The sequence below is a fragment of the Bubalus bubalis genome, chromosome 3, assembly GCF_019923935.1.
Source record: "Bubalus bubalis isolate 160015118507 breed Murrah chromosome 3, NDDB_SH_1, whole genome shotgun sequence".
Taxonomy (NCBI): Eukaryota; Metazoa; Chordata; class Mammalia; order Artiodactyla; family Bovidae; genus Bubalus; species Bubalus bubalis.
The window spans coordinates 32383272-32403844 of NC_059159.1; the positions used below are offsets into that span (position 1 = coordinate 32383272).

The 20573-nt window shown below is 41.9% G+C and overlaps 1 protein-coding gene across 9 annotated transcripts in view; it reads right to left on the reverse strand.

Moving 5' to 3' along the window:
* Positions 1-20573, reverse strand: part of MAP2K4 (mitogen-activated protein kinase kinase 4) — a 104859-nt gene that overhangs the window by 41476 nt on the left and 42810 nt on the right. For all 9 annotated transcript variants that reach the window (XM_045164835.1, XM_044939255.2, XM_044939253.2 and 6 more), the window contains 3 exons: positions 15260-15434; positions 5319-5438; positions 755-874 (listed from right to left, as the gene is read on the reverse strand). In XM_045164835.1, coding sequence (XP_045020770.1) covers positions 755-874; positions 5319-5438; positions 15260-15434 — 415 coding nt within the window. The remainder of the gene's footprint in view (positions 1-754; positions 875-5318; positions 5439-15259; positions 15435-20573) is intronic.

Sequence of the window (20573 nt, forward strand, 5' to 3'; positions counted from 1 at the left end):
TAATTCAGATTCTCAGGGGTTTCTAAGAAATCTTATTAATTATATCCTATTAAAAATAATGTTTTACTTTTTATGAAAAAATTGTGAATGACCTTTGTTAGCTACAAGAACAAGAAAGAAAATGATCGTGAATTCACTTTCAAAACTATAAATACATAAGCAAAACAGTACTTCTTTTCTTTTTTTTGAACTATGGTAAAAGTTACTTTATCAAATTAGTAGTAATGTTGGTAACTGAAATTGCTGGTCAACAATTTTAGTTTAGACAGAACAGCCCAAATCTTAAAGCAAAAGAAAACAGACTTGGGCTAAGAGTTTCACTTAAAGAACTTCAGGGAAACTGCTGCAATTCTAATTAATTTAAGGGGAACTGTAATAATGTAACCTATTTAAAAATAGTTAAAGTAACAAGGGAAAGAGGAACAGAAAATTGCTTTTTTCTAGCCTTATTTACAGCACAATCTATTATGGCTCACTATGATTTTAATGACAAGAACACTGCAGTATTTACTATTGAAATGTACGACTTCAATATGTACTTTTCAACAATGAAAAGTATCTGTAGGTCGGTACTGTGAAAATTGTTCTCATGACTTATTTTGTTAATGACCCCACAGAAGAGACTTTGTCTCTTTTCCTATTACAAATGATTTTCCAGGAAGGTCAATAACATTCTGTGAAGGACATTCGTAACTCCAGCAGCACCTTTATGCAAGTATATATAGCCCGAACAATTTGAAAACCAGGTACTTACTGCTAAAGTGATTTTGCCTAAAATTTCTTCTGGAATAACATCATCTAATACACTATATACATATTTGTAAAACTTATCAAACGAGGTAGACATGAGTTCCATGCAGATCCAACAGTCACCCTACAAAATAACAGATACGAGTCACTCTTACACAGCTTAACATTAAGCACACCTTTCCTTCACTTAAAACAGAAATACAAAGGGAGAAGAATTTTTTTTTTAACTTTAAATGAGTGGTAATTTTTGTTCCTTATTAAAGCCCTGGACTGAATATTCTCATGTTCAAACACAAATTTAGTTGCCCAATTTTCTCCACTCTTAATTTTAAGGACAGGCACAGTCTTACATAGAAAACCTTTGGATTTTCATGAAATTTTCAAACTTTGCCAAAATTAAATATAAAAATAGAAAATATGTGGGAAACTGTTCTCACTAAGAAAGTAAACAGATTACAGTAATCTTGAGATATTATGTCAGCTTCTCAAATTCATAAAAAAGAAAGAAAAAATATACATAAAGCGAACCCAATGCCTAAAGTCCTTGCTCAAACACTACCTTCTCAGTGGCCAAGGCTGAAGATGCCTGATTCCCAGGGCAAGTCATCCTCCTCACATCCCGTTACCTGCTCTACTCGTAGAGTGCTCCCCATCTTCTAATATAAAATACCATTCTTCTCTGCTTATGTTTCTCACTCATCTTTCCTATTGGAACACACACTCCACCAGGACAAGGGCTCAATAAACACACCTTAAATGAACAAATGCTGGCTATAATCACACCAAACCATTCAAAACCTACTGGCAGCGCTATAGGGTGTTTTAAACCAGCCTGAATGCAATTTGACAATAAAACAAGAGAAATAAAAGTGCCTATACTCTTTGATAGGCTCACTCCCTGACTAGAGATCTAACTTAAAGAGTTCATAAATTACAAAAGGAAAAAAGAAACAAAAACAAACTAGAAACCTCACAAGAAAAAGTGGTACATTATTAAAAGGATTAGATACAATTATTCTGAAAGGCGTACAGCTCACTGGGACACGTGAGCAAACACCATGTTTACAGCGCTGCCAGCGTGTGCACATGTAAACAGGACCGCGACGCACCTGGAGAATGGACAGAGATACTGGGATGATGGCAAACACTACCCTTACAAAATTCTGCGTGTGGTTACTAATTTTTGAATCCAGATGTATCCTCAGAGATTTTCTCGTACAGACCTCCCACCCCAACACTTGGCCCGGATTATTTGAGAGATCAACGCCTGCTGAAGTAAAGCGGCTTGTTCGGAACGACACTGCTAAGCAGTGACAGAGCCGTAAACAGAATCCAGCTGACTTAACTCCACTCTCCTAACAACACCTACAGTGCAGGACACCTCATTTACATGCAGAGAGCGCACATGCGGCCATGACTGCTGCGATGAACAACCTCACTCTTAAAACAGAACCGTCTGCTACCACAGTCACGTAGCTCCACACCTTGTAAAGCATATCTGACACAGGGAACCTGCACTTATAGTTATTCCAAACTTTCCTCTTGAGGTCTCTTTCTCCTTTCAGTGCTCTTCGGCCTTCACAAGAGACTAACACTATTAACCTAACACACACACTTGAATTTATTTTTATCTAAAGACACCATTTCAACAGATTTACTAGAATTTCTTAATTCGAGAAAAAATACACTTAACCTACCTACTTAGAAAAACAGTGAGGAGGGAGCTTAACTGCAGTAACAGTGAAGTGGGAAAATCACTGTTAAGAATGGGAAGGCCTGATGTACTCATTCAGGTTCTCCCACTTTCTACTTGGATCAGCTTGGGCCCCGTCAACTCCACATCTATGAAATGGGATAGCCCCATCCTCAGTGGACTCTAATGAAGATCAAATGAGTTAACTTATGTAAAGCACAAAGTAAAGTGCCCAGCAGGGGCTAAAAACAAGAGTTAAGAAAATGAGGGGAAAGGGGGAAAGGATGGAAAACATGAAAGCAACCAAAAGACAAAGAGCAATCATGGAATGAGGGAGAAATCCTCGTAGTTTCTAGGGCACATAACTAATGGAAATGTTTTTTCTCCTGGCAGCTCCTTTGAGCCATAACTGGGGACAGCAGCAATGAGCTGCGTTTACAAAAAAAAAAGAGGAATAGTCAGAGCTCCCTCAAAAGGCACTGACAGCAACATTACTTCCATGTTCAAGCAAAACACAGGATGACCACACAATTGAAACACAAAAATAAAAATTACTGAATGTGGATTTACTGAACAGGAAGGTGGAGGTTAGCGAAATTTAGCTACTAAGATCAAGATAAGGGTTTCAGAGACAATATCCAGACAAAACCAATAACATAATTTTTATATACCAACTGGAAGCACCTAGAAAATGAAATGGTTAAAAAGACACCACTCATTTGGAAAGGAAAAAACAGCTGGGAATACATCTAATAAATGAGGCAAAATGTCCAGCCAGGTTAATCAGGAAAAAATAAATTAGATACAAATCATATCAGGAGTGAGAGAGAGAGAGGGAGGTAACATCACTAAAGATTCCACAGGTATTACAATGATAGTATAGAGTTGTTATGAATAACTTTATACCAACTAACTTGACAGGTTAGATAAAAGGCACAGATTTCTGAAAATATAATCAAACAACCAAGTATCACTCAAGAAGAAACAGATAACCTGAATAAAACTCTTTGAAAGAAACTGAACTGCAAAATATTAACAATTATGCTGAGTGAAAGACAACAAATGAAAGAGTGGTACATGCTGTATGGTTCCATTTACACAAAACTGCAGAAAATGCAAATCAATTCACATGGCAGAAAGCAGACCTACGGTTGCCTGAGGACAGTGGAGTAGAGAGAAGTGTGCATTACTTATGGGCCACAAGGAAGCTGAGGAGAGACGGGTGCATTCACTATCCTGACTATGGTGATAATCCCACAGTGCAGCCAACTGTCAATTTTACTTCCATAGTTACACTGAAAACGTGTGTGTGTGTGTGTTGGGGGCAGTGGGGAGATGCGGGGAAGGAAAGGGAGAAGATAAGACAGAAGTAGGGTCAGAAAGGGAGGAGGTGGCTAAATTCAGCCAATGTCACTGCCGCTTACATAACCTGTGCAACATGAACAAAGTTCCAGATTCATCATCTTGCAAACAGAATGCCAGTGTATAATACTTCAGTGCAGGGTGCAGCTCTGTGTCTGTATACTTGACTACGTGTGCCGATGTGACTGATGTAATACTATGTGAAATGGGGAAGAAAGTGAACAAATTCAACAGACCTGGTCATAAAAATGAACACTCAGGTCAAAAGTACAAGGGTAGGAGAAGCAGCTAAGGAAGTCTAGAAAGAACTTCTTAGTGATTAACTTAGTGATTCAACAAAGGGATGGCAGTATCACGAAGGAGAATGCTACCAGTTACTATCATCATCTATCAAGAGTACAGAAAAATACATAAAAACTTCAGGACTAGCGAAGAATTAACTGTCGAACCTCTAAGGTCTTCTCTAATTGTAAGAGTTCATATTTCCATTAGTACATACTTCTATTCAGTGTAACATTCAGTTCAGTCTTACAACATAGTACTTTTTAAGTCAATAACAATAACAAAACCAAGACTATACTCTCTGTGACCCAGACCCAAAAAGGAGAAGGGGTGGGACACATTTTTTTCTCACCAGTTCATAACAAACCTGCCGGTACTGGCTCGTCCTAACATTTTCAAAATGAGAATGAGTATTTAAAATGCTTAAGAGTTCAGCTCAAGTCCCATTCTTCTAAATGAACATCACAAGCATGTGACAACTGTCCAGGACACCACATGTATTCACTGATAGCTCCAGCTCTACTTCCTGACCTAACTCACTTCCTGCTTTAGGTAGCGAGGTGACCGGAAGCCAGTAAGTATGCTGAGAGCTGGAGGCAGAAGTGATAACCTACATCAGGACATAGAATAGGCAGAGGCCAAAAGAGAAACACGATCCTGAAACCAAGAAATTGAAGCTCTAGTTTCTATATAAAAATCTAGAAAACGGAATAAAATGAAAGGATTTCTACCATAGCTGTTAATTTCCCTGTCTGATGGATTTTACTCAGGATTGTGGGTAGACACAAATAAATGCTTGTGTTAAAGGCAGATAACATTTGACGATGGAAACGAATAAAGGTTTAAAAAGGGGATTGGGGGTTACTGAGGGAGCTCAAGGACAAAAAGAGATAGATCTAAAAACAGTAACATATTTAGAAGCCAGCTGATGTGCCAGGTTCTTAAAAAACAGAAAACATTTATAAATGAAGAAGGAAATATGGCATTCACAAATGACAGTCAAAAAATAATTAACTAACTAGTTAAAGTATGAAATTCACCCCCAACCCAAGGAACACGAGCTGCAGAAATTAAGAGTAAATTACCACAGTGATATACTAAAATGTTGAGAAATCAACATATTACTAATGTAAGGCATTTAACTGAAGATGAGAATCAAATGCTGCCATTCTCTTACTTATTCCAAGTAGCTGTCCACTGGTCAGCTAAGACCCAGATGGCCTGTTCCTACCTCTCGGAAGAGCGCACCATAGAACTGAACAATGTATGGGCAGTCACTGCTCCGCATCACTACATCCAAATCCATGAGGAGCTGCTTCTGCTCTTTTTCATCCACTGTCGACCGGATTCTCTGAAAAAGACGGACAAAAGACATCACAAAAACACAAAATGACAAACTAGAGAAAAGCCACTTCTGCAAGATTGAAAATTTCCAAGCAAACTTCACAAATACTAAATAACCACACACAAAAATTGTAATCTTGCTTATAAGAACAATTTATCACTGAAAAACACAATAGCACTTAGGAAAAAAACCTGCACAGTACAGCCCTTAGGGATGCTTTGAGGGACCCAGGCTTTTAACCACAAGTGCTCTCTGATCACGCTGGAGGAATGCAACCAAGTTGTGGGGCACTGAAAACCAGCCCCACATGTAAAAACAAAGGACGTCCTGAGGAGCCAGCCTTGAACCAGTTCACACGGAACAATCCTCAGGAGTTCTGAGGACTCTACATACTGTTAGTCACCATTTCAGAACGGTATGGTAGCAAGGCTTTCAGTGCAAGAACGGCCCCCTTCGCTCCCCCTGTGTCCTTATGCCCAGCCGCCTCCTCCTTTACACGTGGAAAAAAGCCCAGAACAGGTAAAAGCGAGAACCAGCCCCCAGACTACAACCAGAGTCTCCCAAACCCTATACTGGCATCCCCCCTTGACCCCACTTTCTGTATGTTAGAAACAAAGTTCTACCTGACCCTCCAACCCATGACTCAGACTGCAGGGCACATAACGTGTGGAAGCAAACCTGGTAGTGAGGAAGCAGAAGGCTGTCTGTCTGCCCCTCAGGTGACGAGTCCCTCTCCATCCCCACGCCCCCTCAGTACCGTCTCTGCACAACACCAGCAGACAGCCACAGAAGACCAGGACCCCACCTCCCGTCGCCCACCCGTTGCCCACCCAGGATCTGTGCTGAACATGGAGATGTTCAGAGGACAGTTCCCACTACGGACAGCAAAGAAACGGGTTCAGAAAGTGTGAAACAGTAACAAAGTTACAGGTTCACGTGGAGGCATGCAAACAGCTGCTGTTCTCATAAAAAAGTTTACAATGTCACACTGCACCACTGTGAACAATACACAGCACATACTTACAAGGCAAGTTAGTATACAAAAATACACAAGGTGGCAGTTAGTCTTCCAAAGACTTCAAGCACGTGTCCTCGTTCTCAAAAGGGATGAAGGCAGTCAATTACAATTCTTGAGTGCATTTTACAGAAGAGAAGCCAGAGGCACAGAGTATACAAGATGCATTTCACATGACAAGACAATAAGCAGGTATATAAGGAAAAGAAGTCGGTCTCTCATTTTCATTTTTCCACACTAAATGAAGAACTCCATATATTCCAAATACAAACAAATTTTATTTTATAACTTAAAATCTATAGCCTGCTTGCTAGCTATAGTACCTCATACCAAATAAAATTTACAAATTAAAAGTCATCTTGTATATACTGATTTTAAACTCTCACACTGAATGTCCTGCCGAGATAAATAAGAAAAAAAGAGAAAGAATGAAAAATAAAAACAAGTAACACTGATACTTTTAAAATTAAGAAACTCCGCACCCCCCCCTCCATTTGTGTATTTTCATAATTTGGAGAATAATATTCTTGCTTTTATATCAACACTGGCATAATGTCTGCTCAAAAGAGATATTTTTGAAAAGTCAAATTAGTCCAGAAATGTAATTTATATTTGTTCAAAACACTGATAATTTTTATAAACATTTAAATTACATTAACTCTGTTTTAAAAATATAACTTTTAAAAGTGTGACTTTCCTGGTAGCTCAGGTGGTCTCCTGCAATGCGGGAGACCAGGCTTCAATCCCTGGATTGGGAAGATCCCTTGGAGAAGGAAATAGCAACCACTCCAGTATTCTTGTCTGGAAAATCCCATGGACGGAGGAGCCTGGCAGGCTACAGTCCATGGGGTCGCAAAGAGTAGGGACACGACTGAGCAACTAACACTTTACACTTTACTTTAAAAGTGTAGCTGTGGAAATACTAATTTGGGAAAGTAATTCTTTTAAAAAACATTTAACAATCCTATGTTTCTAAATTTAAAGGACAAAGAAGTAATGCTACTGCTAAGTCGCTTCAGTCGTGTCCGACTCTGTGTGACCCCAGAGACGGCAGCCCACCAGGCTCCCCCGTCTCTGGGATTCTCCAGGCAAGAACACTGGAGTGGGTTGCCATTTCCTTCTCCAATGCATGGAAGTGAAAAGTGAAAGTGAAATTGCTCAGTAGTGTCCAACTCTTAGCTACCCCATAGACTGAGGCCCACCCGGGTGCTCCGTCCATGGGATTTTCCAGGCAAGAGTACGGAGTGGGGTGCCATTGCCTTTTCCGATAGTTAGAAACAAATAGGAAAGAAAAAGCAAATGACCCTCTGGTTGGGAAAGATTTTGATCTACTGAAGAATTGTCACTATTAACAGATTTAAAGATTTTTTTTTTCACTTTCACTATTTTTTTCTACTTTTCTATATTTACAAGTGTAAACATACTAATACACACACTTACAAAACACTGTTTTAAAAGATGCCCTCCTTGCTAGTTTGTTTTTTCTTTCCATACACTGGTTAGATGGCTTTCTAAATTTACAATAAACCTTAGTAGTTATCATCAATATTTGGCTCTTGAGGACCAATTTCTAAAAATGCTGTTGCTGTTGCAGAAAGGATACATGTTACTACTGAACTGCAGGCCTAACTGAAGCCCCAGTATCTGACTGATACACAAGATTATTACTAACCAAACTGGAGACAAAGCTCCTGGCACAGCTGTAATTTGAGACTGTGAGCATGGGAGGAAAACCTATTCATCTGTAAAATATTCTTGAGCACTACTGCCAGCGTAGGAGAGAGCCTGTGGCCACTGCAGAGCCTGCTGCTCAAACATGAAACAGATTCTGCTCCTGGACACTTGTCCTCTGCACACTTTCTGAACATCTCGTCCAAGTGTCGGGCAGAGCAAAGGGAGCGACTGCTATTATATCCCAATTCTTTGAGACTGACCAAGAGCAGCTAGCTCTCAGTTATACTGAAGCTTTAGGGTCGCACTGCAACATTTGTTATATGTGAGCAATTAACAAAATAAACTAATTCAAAAGGCCTAAAGGACTCAAAGAGGGGATTAACTATAAGCATACATCTCCTACAACAGCAGTAGCTTCCAATTAATGATTTTAGTTAATTAATTAGTTAATTAATGATTTCCAATTAATGATTTTTTCATAATTCAGTAAGTGATTCACGTTGGAGAACACTTAAATAATCAGTGAGTCATGTGACAGAATACTTAGTAATAAAAGTCCCTACCAGGAAAGTTTTTCTAAATGAACATCAAAGCAATGTGTATGGAAAAGATTTCTCCCATTTGAAATAAGTAAGTGGAGCATGTCAGGGAGAACAAACTTCCCTCCCCTTATAAAGCTGTCCTTCAAGAGGACGCTGGAAATGCAAGCAGAGGTGAAGCCAACCTAACTTCTCTTATAATTTGAATGTTTAGAAATCAAATGTGCTGATAAATGCCTCAAGTTACAAGAAATTTTCATTTACTGATATCAGAAACTTAAAGTTAGATAAGGCGCGACTTCCCTGGTGGTCCAGCGGGCACGCCTCTGCACCTCCACTGCAGGGTGTGCAGGTCCAGTGCCTGGTCGGGGAACTGAGGCCCCACACGCACGAGGCACGGGGTCTCGGGCAGACTCCTCCACAGAAACTAAAGAGGGACACAGTGATGGTTTGACAGCATTGCATTTAAAATCTAACAATGAAGAGGATAAGGATTTCTTAATCAATGTAATTGTAATAAACATATTTTCGAAGTGTCCACTTCCCACAAATACCAGCACTGCTATGCCAGACATGCAACCTGGTTTATGACGCTTTCCCTGCCAAACACTCCTCCTAAAGTTAGTATCTAAGAATAAAACACAAAGGAGACTCCCCTGCCAGTCAGTGGCTGACTTCAGATCAACCTCAGTTAGTGAGGTGGGGGCTAGGGGAGCAAGGATCACATTCAGATCCCCAAGGCCCCCTGGATTCTTACAAACATTGGCTCCTTACAAAGAAATAGGCTGCTTTCCCAGCAGCAACATCTAGAATTCACTTCAGATGCAAAGGCAGAAACCCCAGAAACCACTGCAGAGCATCTGTGGGCTGCCCTCTTCCTCTGAGCTATAGGAAATCCTAGGCATTCTTAGTTTCCTCATTTCAAAACAAAGATTCTCTGCCCCACAGAGGCAGCAAGAATCTCAGCCTTCGCTGCTAGAGTCTATTAAACAGATCACACACAAAAATGTCCCTGATACCTCACAATACTGTCACTAATAAGGTCAAAGAAGATGGCAACATTAGCCAAAACAAACCATTTTTAAAAAAGGGGAAAAAAAAAAAAAGTATTTGTAATGCTGATCACAAATGCAAAATTGCCTTTAATGCCAAAGAATAACAAACTGTGTGTGTTGAATCATTTGTTTTAAATTATGAAAACACACGCTTTTACTAAGGCAGGAAGAAAGAATACTACTACTTAATTGCAAAACCATCCAAGTCCTTCCCCACCTAGGAACTGAACAGGTGTCTTATATCTCCTGCATAGCCACGTGGGTTCTTTACACTAGCGCCACCTGGGAAGCCCATCCAAGTCCTTATAATCTATTTTTTTTTAATTTTATTTTATTTTTAAACTTTACAAAATTGTATTAGTTTTGCCAAATATCAAAATGAATCCGCCACAGGTATACATGTGTTCCCCATCCTGAACCCTCCTCCCTCCTCCCTCCCCATAGCCCCAAGCATCCAGTATCGTGCATCGAACCTGGACTGGCAACTCGTTTCATATATGATATTATACATGTTTCAATGCCATTCTCCCAAATCTTCCCACCCTCTCCCTCTCCCACAGAGTCCATAAGACTGTTCTATACATCAGTGTCTCTTTTGCTGTCTCGTACACAGGGTTATTGTTACCATCTTTCTAAATTCCATATATATGTGTTAGTATACTGTATTGGTGTTTTTCTTTCTAGCTTACTTCACTCTGTATAATAGGCTCCAGTTTCATCCACCTCATTAGAACTGATTCAAATGTATTCTTTTTAATGGCTGAGTAATACTCCATTGTGTATATGTACCACAGCTTTCTTATCCATTCATCTGCTGATGGGCATCTAGGTTGCTTCCATGTCCTGGCTATTATAAACAGTGCTGCGATGAACATTGGGGTACACGTGTCTCTTTCCCTTCTGGTTTCCTCAGTGTGTATGCCCAGTAGTGGGATTGCTGGATCATAAGGCAGTTCTATTTCCAGTGTGTGGTATCATCTTCCCCTTCACTAATGACAGCACCCACGTGTAAAGAGCACACTGTTAACCTCAGCACTGAAGTACGTGAGGGCCTGAAGATCATAAATGACAGATCACCACTTTGAGAGCCACGACAATACAGTGAGACAAGAGAGAAATCTGATACACAGTTTCAGAGGCATGGTTGTGAGACAACAAAGAATGGCAGAAAATGTGCAAAGGTGTTTATCAAACATCTCTCTCACTTAAGAGAGAGGTGTGGTAAGACAGGCGCTTCTCCAAATAACTATTACATACAAGCTGGGATACAGTCCTACATCACAATTCAGTTGGGTCAGTCAAGTGAAGACAAAGGCTTTCAGAAACTAGGTATCCAGAGTCCTCAGAAACACTGAAGGGCTGATTAGATTCACCTAGAGCGACCATTTCCAAACCATCCCACTTGGACACCAAAGGTTCCTCAGAGCTGTTGCCCCGGGGGCTTCTGACACAGATAGGCATCACAACACACACCAACCAGAAGAGCACAAACACATCACAACTCCGCTCTATCAAAACAACCACAAGAGCACTAATGTGGTCTACTGTATTTGCTGGGGTTTACATACAATTCTGTCAACAGAAAGAACCCACAGTCAGCAAAACACTAGGAGCAACAACAAAAGAAACCATGCACACGAGGAGTTCTAGCCCCACAGCACCAGGGACTGAGGGGGCGGGGCGCACAGCCCTGCCACTTCCTTGGGATCCACCCTCCCCGGAAGTGCTCCACAACATGTTTCACTCACAACACTTAAGCAACATTAGCAACATGAAATCATATGGGGCTATCCATTTGGTCTTCCTAATAAGCCCCCTGATCTAGCCAAATGAGACCTTAAGACATTGGAATTCAGTCTCAATTCAAAAAAAGATAGCCATGGCTTCTGCATCCCACAGGTGATCTGGATAATCAAATACTAGCACTGTGGGCCTTTGAGAATCAACAAAACTACCCACAGTGGCAGGGAAATGAAACTCAGCCCTGCTCTGCAGACCCCCACCTCCTCCCACAGCAGCCCTGTCCACACAGGAGGCCTGCAAGTGAGGAGATCACGTGGCCCAGGGAGGGCAGGGCTGTGGGTGCTGACACCGCACATGGAGGCTCTGGCCCTTCCCAGCAGCCATCGGGTTAACCTAGGTCTCAATTCTAGGTCAGGGACACTGGCGTCAAGATCCAAATACCAAGGAGAGGCAAGAATGCAGCAATCAAGATCAGGTTACCAGCTCAGGATCAGGAACAATTAAATCAATGCAACAGGAAAGTTGGAAGAGTACAGAAAAACACTGAGGGTAGAAGGAACAAGTCAGGCAGATCACCAAGAAATGGAAACACCTGAAACCCTTCAATGTATGTACGGTCACATCACTAATTTGGTGTGGCCTATGCAGCAAATTTCAAAGAGCCGGTCTGTTTTCCCGATCAACCCAGATAACTTCTCAATTAGAAGACTCAAAGCTCATCTTAACAATGACAATCCTTACACCTCCCTACCCCACCCAACGGTCAGATCAGGCCCATTCTCCACTGAGATGAGAACCTGACTCCCCTGTTAACCCCACTGCCTTCCATCTTCACTCCCTTTTATTCCCCCTCCCTTCCATTTTCATTCTTTCCTACTCTCCCTACAAACAAGAACTGGGCAGTCTCCTTCAAGAAGTCAATCTGGACCTACCAACAGGGCAGCAGTGGTCCAGGCCTGCATGAGGTCGCTCCTCTGGCCCTTGGGTGGCAATCCTAGTTAGTCGTCCCTCCCTGCTCCAGCCACAGACAGCTCTTCTTGACTCTTCCCTCCGGTGTCCCTGGATTTGCCTGGATCAGATTCTGATCATCTGGGACTAACTCCGCTAGGGGTTTCTCCCTGATCTGAATTTCTCTAACCCTGACTGCTTCCTCAACTGTTTGGTCTGAACCCTGGGCTCCTTCCCCATGACAACAGCCCTGCCAGAGAGCTAAGCACACACCTACTTCCCTTCCAGAGGATGGTGACTGCGTGTCTCATGTGTTCATCCAGTGGTTATTCCACCATCATGCACATTGGGGCATGAAATGTTATTGCAGAGGATGCTGATCCAAGCCCGAAGGGCCAGTGTCAGAGGATGTCCTTCCTGACCTCTAAAAGACCTTGTGGCAATACATTCCCAAAGTGCGTCAGACGACAGTATGGAGTTACTTCAAGTGGCCATCTCATTTCCCTAGTGTGAACCACTGTCTCACAGTTCCTTTAAATCTCCGTATCTCAGAGCTAAACCCAGCGCTTGATCAGGAATAGAGCCGTCCCTGTGAAAAGTCACACCTAAATCTTTAATCACACAATGCCTCTGTGTATCTGTATTTGTCGATCTGGTCTGTGAGCCGAAATGAAGAGCAAATAGACTCTCTCGGGTGTGAGGAGAAGCTAAGTATTTTCAAAGAGACCAACAACAATACATTCAAAATGTGCAGTTATGGCCATGTATCAGTCATCAAACGGGTGTCAATTTTTAATTACATGAATGCACAAACACCTACGCTTCCATCATTATTCAAATTCACGGATTCCAATCGTTATACCCGATCAATACCCTGACTGGAATGGCGCATCATCCAGTTCAACGAGAGTGTGGCCATGTCTCACTTTTTCCTTCTTTTTAAATTGCCCTCCCAGCAGCCCCCATGCTAAACTATCATGCTTGCTCGAGAATTCAAGGTGATAGAGAGACAGTGTCAGCTGGTGAGTACAGATGTGACAGGCATCCATCTGCAGGTCCCAAGACCGCCTGAGAAGCGTTTCTCCGTCAGATGACGGACGGCAGAGTTTCCAATTTTCACTCTTAAATTCTTCCAAAACGTGAGTAAGCATTATACAGTTGCAAATGTCAGCAAATTAAAATGAAAATCTTCAATATCAAAATGAAGGAACTTCTTTGTTTACCTTTAAAACTTATTAACCATGGCTACAGTCTATCCATATTACCAAAACAGATTATGCTGCTGATCAACAGAGTGAAGCACAGACTGAAAAAAGCAGGACATAATTATTAAAAGTACCTTCCCTGGCATCTGGGAGAAAAGTCTAGAACTTCAGTTTACAGGATAGTTTTTCCTTCAACCTCTGCCACGTAAAAGTGAGTGTCATGCACGGATAGTACATAAGAACAATGCAATGCTTGTGCAGAGCAATCTACATAAAATGACTTTCTTTCCACTTACACTACAGTGCACAGCATAAAGAGAAGTTATTTTACATTCCAAGGAAAACAACATTTTAATTCAACAGATAATCCAAAGCAGAGGTTCCAGCCTGTGCATGTTGACAGGTCTGTGGTTACATGCAAAATGTTTTATGTAAGTATCTTCCCAAGAAAAAGTCTATAGTTCTCACCACATTGTAAAAGAAATACGGCCAAAAACAGGTTAGGCTCCATAGGGAGAATCCTACAATTTCATCCCACCATCAATTTTTCATTCGTTTTATACAACCCAGCAAAGAAAACTGCTCAACAGTGAAGGAGGCTAAAAGAGAAACACTTCACTCACAATAAACTTCAATACAGGAAGCGTTTTTAGATTAATGTGACACAAATCCACTCCCAAAAGTCAAGCAGGAAACAGGCAACTCCTCTCATCAAGTCATTTTGATAACCTTTCAAATCAGGGGGCTAACAGGAAGATGATTCGCTTAGTCTGTCTGCAAATCCATTCTCAATTCTTACAAACTGGGAAAGTATTTGTTCCCATAAGAATTTTAAGTTCGATGAGAGTGTGGCCTTATCTCATGTTTCCCTTTTGCATTTTAAATTGCCCCCAGCCATCATCAATTTTCCTGAAATATCTTACAGAGGGGGAACATTCAGTTAAACATCTGAATGAACAGATGAACAAACTACACGGACATGGGGAGTCAGGTGGAAACTATCGGCTCCTCCCAGGTGCCAACGTCAGCCTGCCAGGTACGGTGTGCGGGCCAATTTGCATGTGTGGCCACTCACGACAGTCACAGTACTGACAGACGCGACAGCACCATCACAGAGGACGCGTGTCAGCACGCCCTGGGCGCGGGGCCCTACGGAGTGGAGACGACATACACACACAGCAGCCGAGCCGGTCAGGACCGAGTAAGGTTGAGGTTAGTGGCAACAGCATGTGCGTGGTTTCCGGGAAACCGTCAGTGAGCCTGCTGTTAGCCCTAGCCCCGCACCCCGCCCAACCCAGAGCGCAGCCTCCTCGTCCGGCTCCCGCCTGGCGCCCCGCAGCACCGCCCAGGTCCCCGGGGTGCGGCCACCCAACCGGAACTCACCTTGGCAGAGGAAGGGCCTGGAGTTCAAAACACGTTAATGCATCATGCCAGGGGTGCAAGGAACATGCACAGGTCACAATTCATGTTTCCAGAGGGGAGAAAACATGCCAGCAGTTAAGAACACCGCGCGCAGAAGAACTGGGAGGAAGAGTTGTGTGAGCCCCACGTGTAACCAGGGCAGCAGGGACAGAACAGTGGCACTGCCACGCCCAGACACCACGCCTCACGGATTAAAGTACCCAGAATAATTGCGGGCATCACCTACTTTAACTGCCATTATTTGCCCACTGGGTTTGTGGACCATTTTGTTGACAGAACCGTAAGCTCCTCGTCCAATCTCTCCAAGGTCTTTCAAGTCCTCTGCAGTGAAATCCCAGTGCTGCTCAGGGGAGATCTTCAGTTTTCCTGACGACTCAATGCTGTGTGTTCTCAGTCTCTCTCTGTTAAGATATTAGGAAGCAATTTTTCCACATTTTAAATAGGTTTTGACTTTATTTTTTTCTTTTTTAGCTAGCACTGATTAATGCATGGGAAAATTTCTTTCGTCATTAGTTACTAAAGCAGTCTGAGTTTCTGGGATTTGTTTGTTCATCTGCTTGTGCCATTTTGGTTTCTCACACACAGAGTTAAGACAGGCCTAAACTCAGGGAGCTGACCAACAGCTTTAATGGGACTCATAAGCCAGACTTCCATCTGTGGGAGAAACTCCTACTGCACACAGTTTCATTTCCAAATACAAGGTCTTTTCCAGAATTTGCAAAACTGCATTATCAAATGCAGAATCCCAGGTGCTACGAACCTCATTTTCAAAAATCTCTTATGCTGCTTGACCCAACATGGATTATTCCAGGTCCTCGGTCCTTAGTACAGCTAGATGTTCACAAACTCTGCCATCCATCAGAAGCACCTGGGGATATGTATTCACTCCCAACGCCCAGGCATCATCATATGGCTATCAAATCAGAATATGTGGGCACAGAGGTCAGAAAACAGGGTATTTTAAGACACCCAGGTGATGCCAGCAAAGTTTGGGAGCTAGCACCTCAGGGTACTGCCCTGCTCCTGTTAACGCCATGCTGTGGAGGGAGAACAGTTAAACAGCTAGCCAGCTGGCTCCAAGAGGAACACTGCCACGTGAGCCTCTCAGTCCTTGATGAGCAGATAGAGCAATGGATGGGGGAAAAAAAGCTTCATGGACAGAAGAACTCACTTGTTACAGATTTTCATTAAATAAAAAAAGCACCTCCAAAATGTGAGCCAGAGATCAAATATTAACTTCTAACCATACTTCGTAAAACACCAAATCCAATGAAAAATGTTATATCAATCGTGTTTTTCGGTTTCTCTCTTGCACACACACCCATGTGTAGGAATGAACTGTATCAAAGAGTGCAGCAGACATAAAGAAAAAGACTCCACTGACTATTATCTACAGTTTTTCCATTTCATATTAAATGATCAGAAACTTTAAAAACTTGATCTCGTGATACAAGCAAGAACATGATCAGTTATCTATTTCTTCTTCCAAGATTTAGGAAGTTTTCTCAGATTAGCACGACTGTTTTTTATAGTTACTTTTGAGCTTCTCATGTACTTAGAATTTTAAAATCACTCTCCCAGAATTTATACCAGTATCAATAACATTTATACCAGTATCAATAACATCTGAGTCAAGGTTATAGTTAAAAAGTTAATATACTTTGTCTAAATAAAAACTTAGTAAACCAGCATTCCAAATGTCAGATTCTCAAACCATAACTTTAATAAGTCACAGTACCAGCTTTCATCCATACAAGTTCTTTTCAGTTTACAAAACACTTTCACCAGTACTAATATATACCTAGCATCCTGAGTCACAGGAAGCCCAGAAACCAGTGGCATAAGTGACCATTCAGGTGTGAAGCTTGAACTGCCTAAGATGGAATCAGATCTAAGCAAGTGGGTCTCTACCTACTTTTCCATTGAAGTAGGTAGAGAGATTAAGCCAGGAACTACTCGAACATAAAGAAGTTCCATATATAATGACTACTGTTTTATGACCACTGACAAGAAAATCTCTATGGCTCAGTTTAATCACTGGTGAAACAGTCAGCACTGGCCTACTGCTGAGGGTCATGGCAGACAGGCTCTAAGGTGGTGCCTGTGACCTCCACTTTCTTAGTATCCACATCTCTATGTAAGCACCTCTCTTTGAACACAGAGGGGACCCGTGGCTTGTTTCCAGCCAACAGAATACAGCAAAGGCTATCACTCATGATTACACTGTATCACATAACATTTACCATTAGCATTCCTGAGAAATGAAATGAATATTTCATTGCTACATAAAGTCACACAAAAACAACAGTTATAATACTGCCACAAAGATCAAATTTTAGAATTATAAATATCTCTGCAAACAGTTCAGCTTACTGTAGACCTGCTGTATGGCTTCTGGATAAGCTCCTTTTTTTCTTTTTGAAAGTGAACAGATTGACAGATAAGGGATGTGGGTTATCTTCTTGGGCTAATGAAAACATTCACAAATTGAGTAAGGTGATAGATGTACAACTCTGAATATACTCAAAGCGATAGAATCATACAGCTTAAATGGGTGAGTTGTATGGTGTATGGGTGATACCTCCTCAATAAAGCTGCTGAAAGAAAAAGATGAACAGGAGAACGTGATTTTTACCCAGAGATCCACTTTCTTGGTTAGACAGGAAAAGAGCTGTGAAAATCACAGGAACACATGCTATGTGATGCCATCCCCAAGGCAGGGGGAGTCAGCACCATACATCTGTTTTCTACGTGACTCTGTTTCTGTTTTGTAAATAGATTCATTTGTATTATGTCTTTAGATGTGTATATTTACCCTTCTCTGTCTGACTTACTTTACTAAGTATAATATTCTCTAGGTTCATTCATGGCTCCGCAAATCGCAGTTGTTTATTCTCTGTCATGGCTGAATAAGCCAACCACCAGTTGATGGGCACCTGGGTTGGTTCCATGTCTTGGTTATTGTAAATAGTGCTGCTATGAGCCCTAGGGTGCACATATCTTCTCAAATGAGAGGGTCTTTTCCTCCAGATATATACCCAGGAGTGGGACTGATAGATCATATGGTAGCTTTTTTAGTTTTTTAAGGAATCAACATACTGTTTTCCATGGTGGTGACACCGATTTACATTCCCACCAACACTGTACGAGAATTTCCTTTTCTCCACATCCTCTCCAGCATTTACTACTTGTACACTTTTTGATGATGGCCATTCTGACAGGTCGGTGATACATTATTATAGTTTGGGTTTGTGTTTCTCTTGTAATTAGTGATATTGAGCATCTGAAATCAAGTGCCTGTTGGCCATCTATATGGCTGAGTATTTTCTCTGATAATTGTTCTTTGGGACAGAAATGAGCAACTTGTCCAGTAATACTGAATCATCACTAGTGTATTTTAATTACTGTTCCTTCTTTGACCCAGACTAATCTATGAGTTTCTGAAATCCTACTGATACCTAAAAAGTAAAAGAACTGTGACATAATGTTCCAGAACATAATCAGACTGGGCACAGAGAAAAGTTTTATTTCTATCTAATGTGTCTAATACAGCTGCCTGCGGCTTTGTACACAGGAGGGTGGGCTTGTTTTTTAAAGACATAGAATGGCAAAGCCAAAGTGACCTGGGATGGCTCTAGCCCCACCCCCCACCACCGCCACGTCTATTACATACAGGGCTTTGCTGTGCAAATTCAGCAGCAGGACAAGCACCTGAATCCCTTCTTCCAACCGGATTACCCAATCCTAATCTCTCCTGCAGCTACACAGGCAGAAGAGAAATTTAAGAAAGGAAATCGATCATAAGGGGAGAAAAGCACTATGAACAATTCAGTGTACACCTTTCACATTTTCCTATACTATTACACAGTGACCTGTCACACTTCCTGCTTTATAGATGTCACTGAACGCACTGTTGACATGAGTGCAACTACACGAGCCACGTGGCTGCATCTCACTGCCTAGGAGTCTGTCTGCACTGACCACACAGGACCAGGGGCAGGAGCCCCCTGAGCCAGGCCCACGCACCTTTTCTCTCAGGCCAACCTGAACAGTGACTAGATCACTCGTAAGAGGCATTTTGATCTATTACTCTTAGAGTCTGATGTTCTTAGCTATTCGGTAAACAACTGCTGCTTCTTTGGTTAACCACCTGAGATAACACCCCCTTAAGCAGAGCTCTCCCCACACCGGTGTTTGTTTTGTTGTTGCTGCTTCTGCTATGCTGTACTAAGTCACTTCGGCAGTGTCCAGCTCTTTGCAACCCCATGGGCTGTAGCCCTCCAGGGTCCTCTGTCCATGGGATTCTGCAGGCAAGAATACTGGAGTGGACTGCCATGCCCTCCTCCAGGGGATTTTCCTGACCCAGGATCAAACCCTCGTCTCTTACATCTCCTGCACTGGCAGGTAGGTTCTTTACCACAAGCACCACCTGGGAAGTCCACTGCTTCTGCTAAAAAATTCTTTTTCTGTTAACATCCTTATCAACCCTTTGTTCTGTACTACACATATTTCTCCACGGTGCTGTTTACCTTCCTATTGCATTTAAGAAATTATACATGCAAAAAATGCAGTAACTGGGGCATTTTAGAATTAATCATTCCCACCACATCCTTTTGCATCCTGCAGTACCACCTAAGTTCACTTCCACATGCATATGGATTTCACTCCACCACTGCATTTTCAGTTTCCTAGCACTGTCTTTTTTTTCTCATCTATCACCCTTTTCAGTAATTCTGTTGCCTATTTATCCAAATTTGTTCTCTCCTCAATACTTTCCAATCCTTTTTAAGAAGTGCCATGATTTCTTCTACTTTATTACAAATGCTAATCATCCATGTGAGAAGTGATTTTGAATGCTGTGCAATATCATATTCAGAGATGCTCTTTCTCGATGCATTGAAGATATGATTCCCTAATTCCATACCTCTCCTCCCATCTCACGATGAGTGTCTTATGAAACTTGTGTTCAGCGTACTATGGAGCGTCAGGAGACAGACTGACAACTAAAAAATCAGACAATATATGGAAAGGTCTTGAAGACCCTGGACAGCAGGCAGCAAAGGGCAGTGATCACTGAGAAGCAGGAAATACATGAGGTGAGCCCTGCAGCACCCCAACTTACTGCCTAGAGAAGGTTGCACAGACTGCAAATTAGGGAGGGCAGATGCAGGCAGACCCTCACGTGAAGGTATTGGGTCTGGGCATCTGGGGAGACTGGGTTCTCAAGGCAGAGTGCTGGATAAGAGAGCTGCACAGAAGAACCCCAGAGACACGCAGGAGGGGGTCCCTTGATCAGCACAAGCTTATGAGGAACCTACATAAGCCTGAGGAAAGAGCTACCCAAAAGCATTACAGGGAAGGATACCAAAGCTCATACAACAATCCCCGCCTGCAAAGTAGAAAACTCCATATTCATGGGGAATTCGAGAAAGCACACAGAAGGATCTGGTCTCGCCTACCAAAGCTAAAGAGTGAGACCCAAAAGGATCCAAGTATTTCTGAGTAACTTAACCAAAGAAGAAAGCTCAAAAATATGTAAG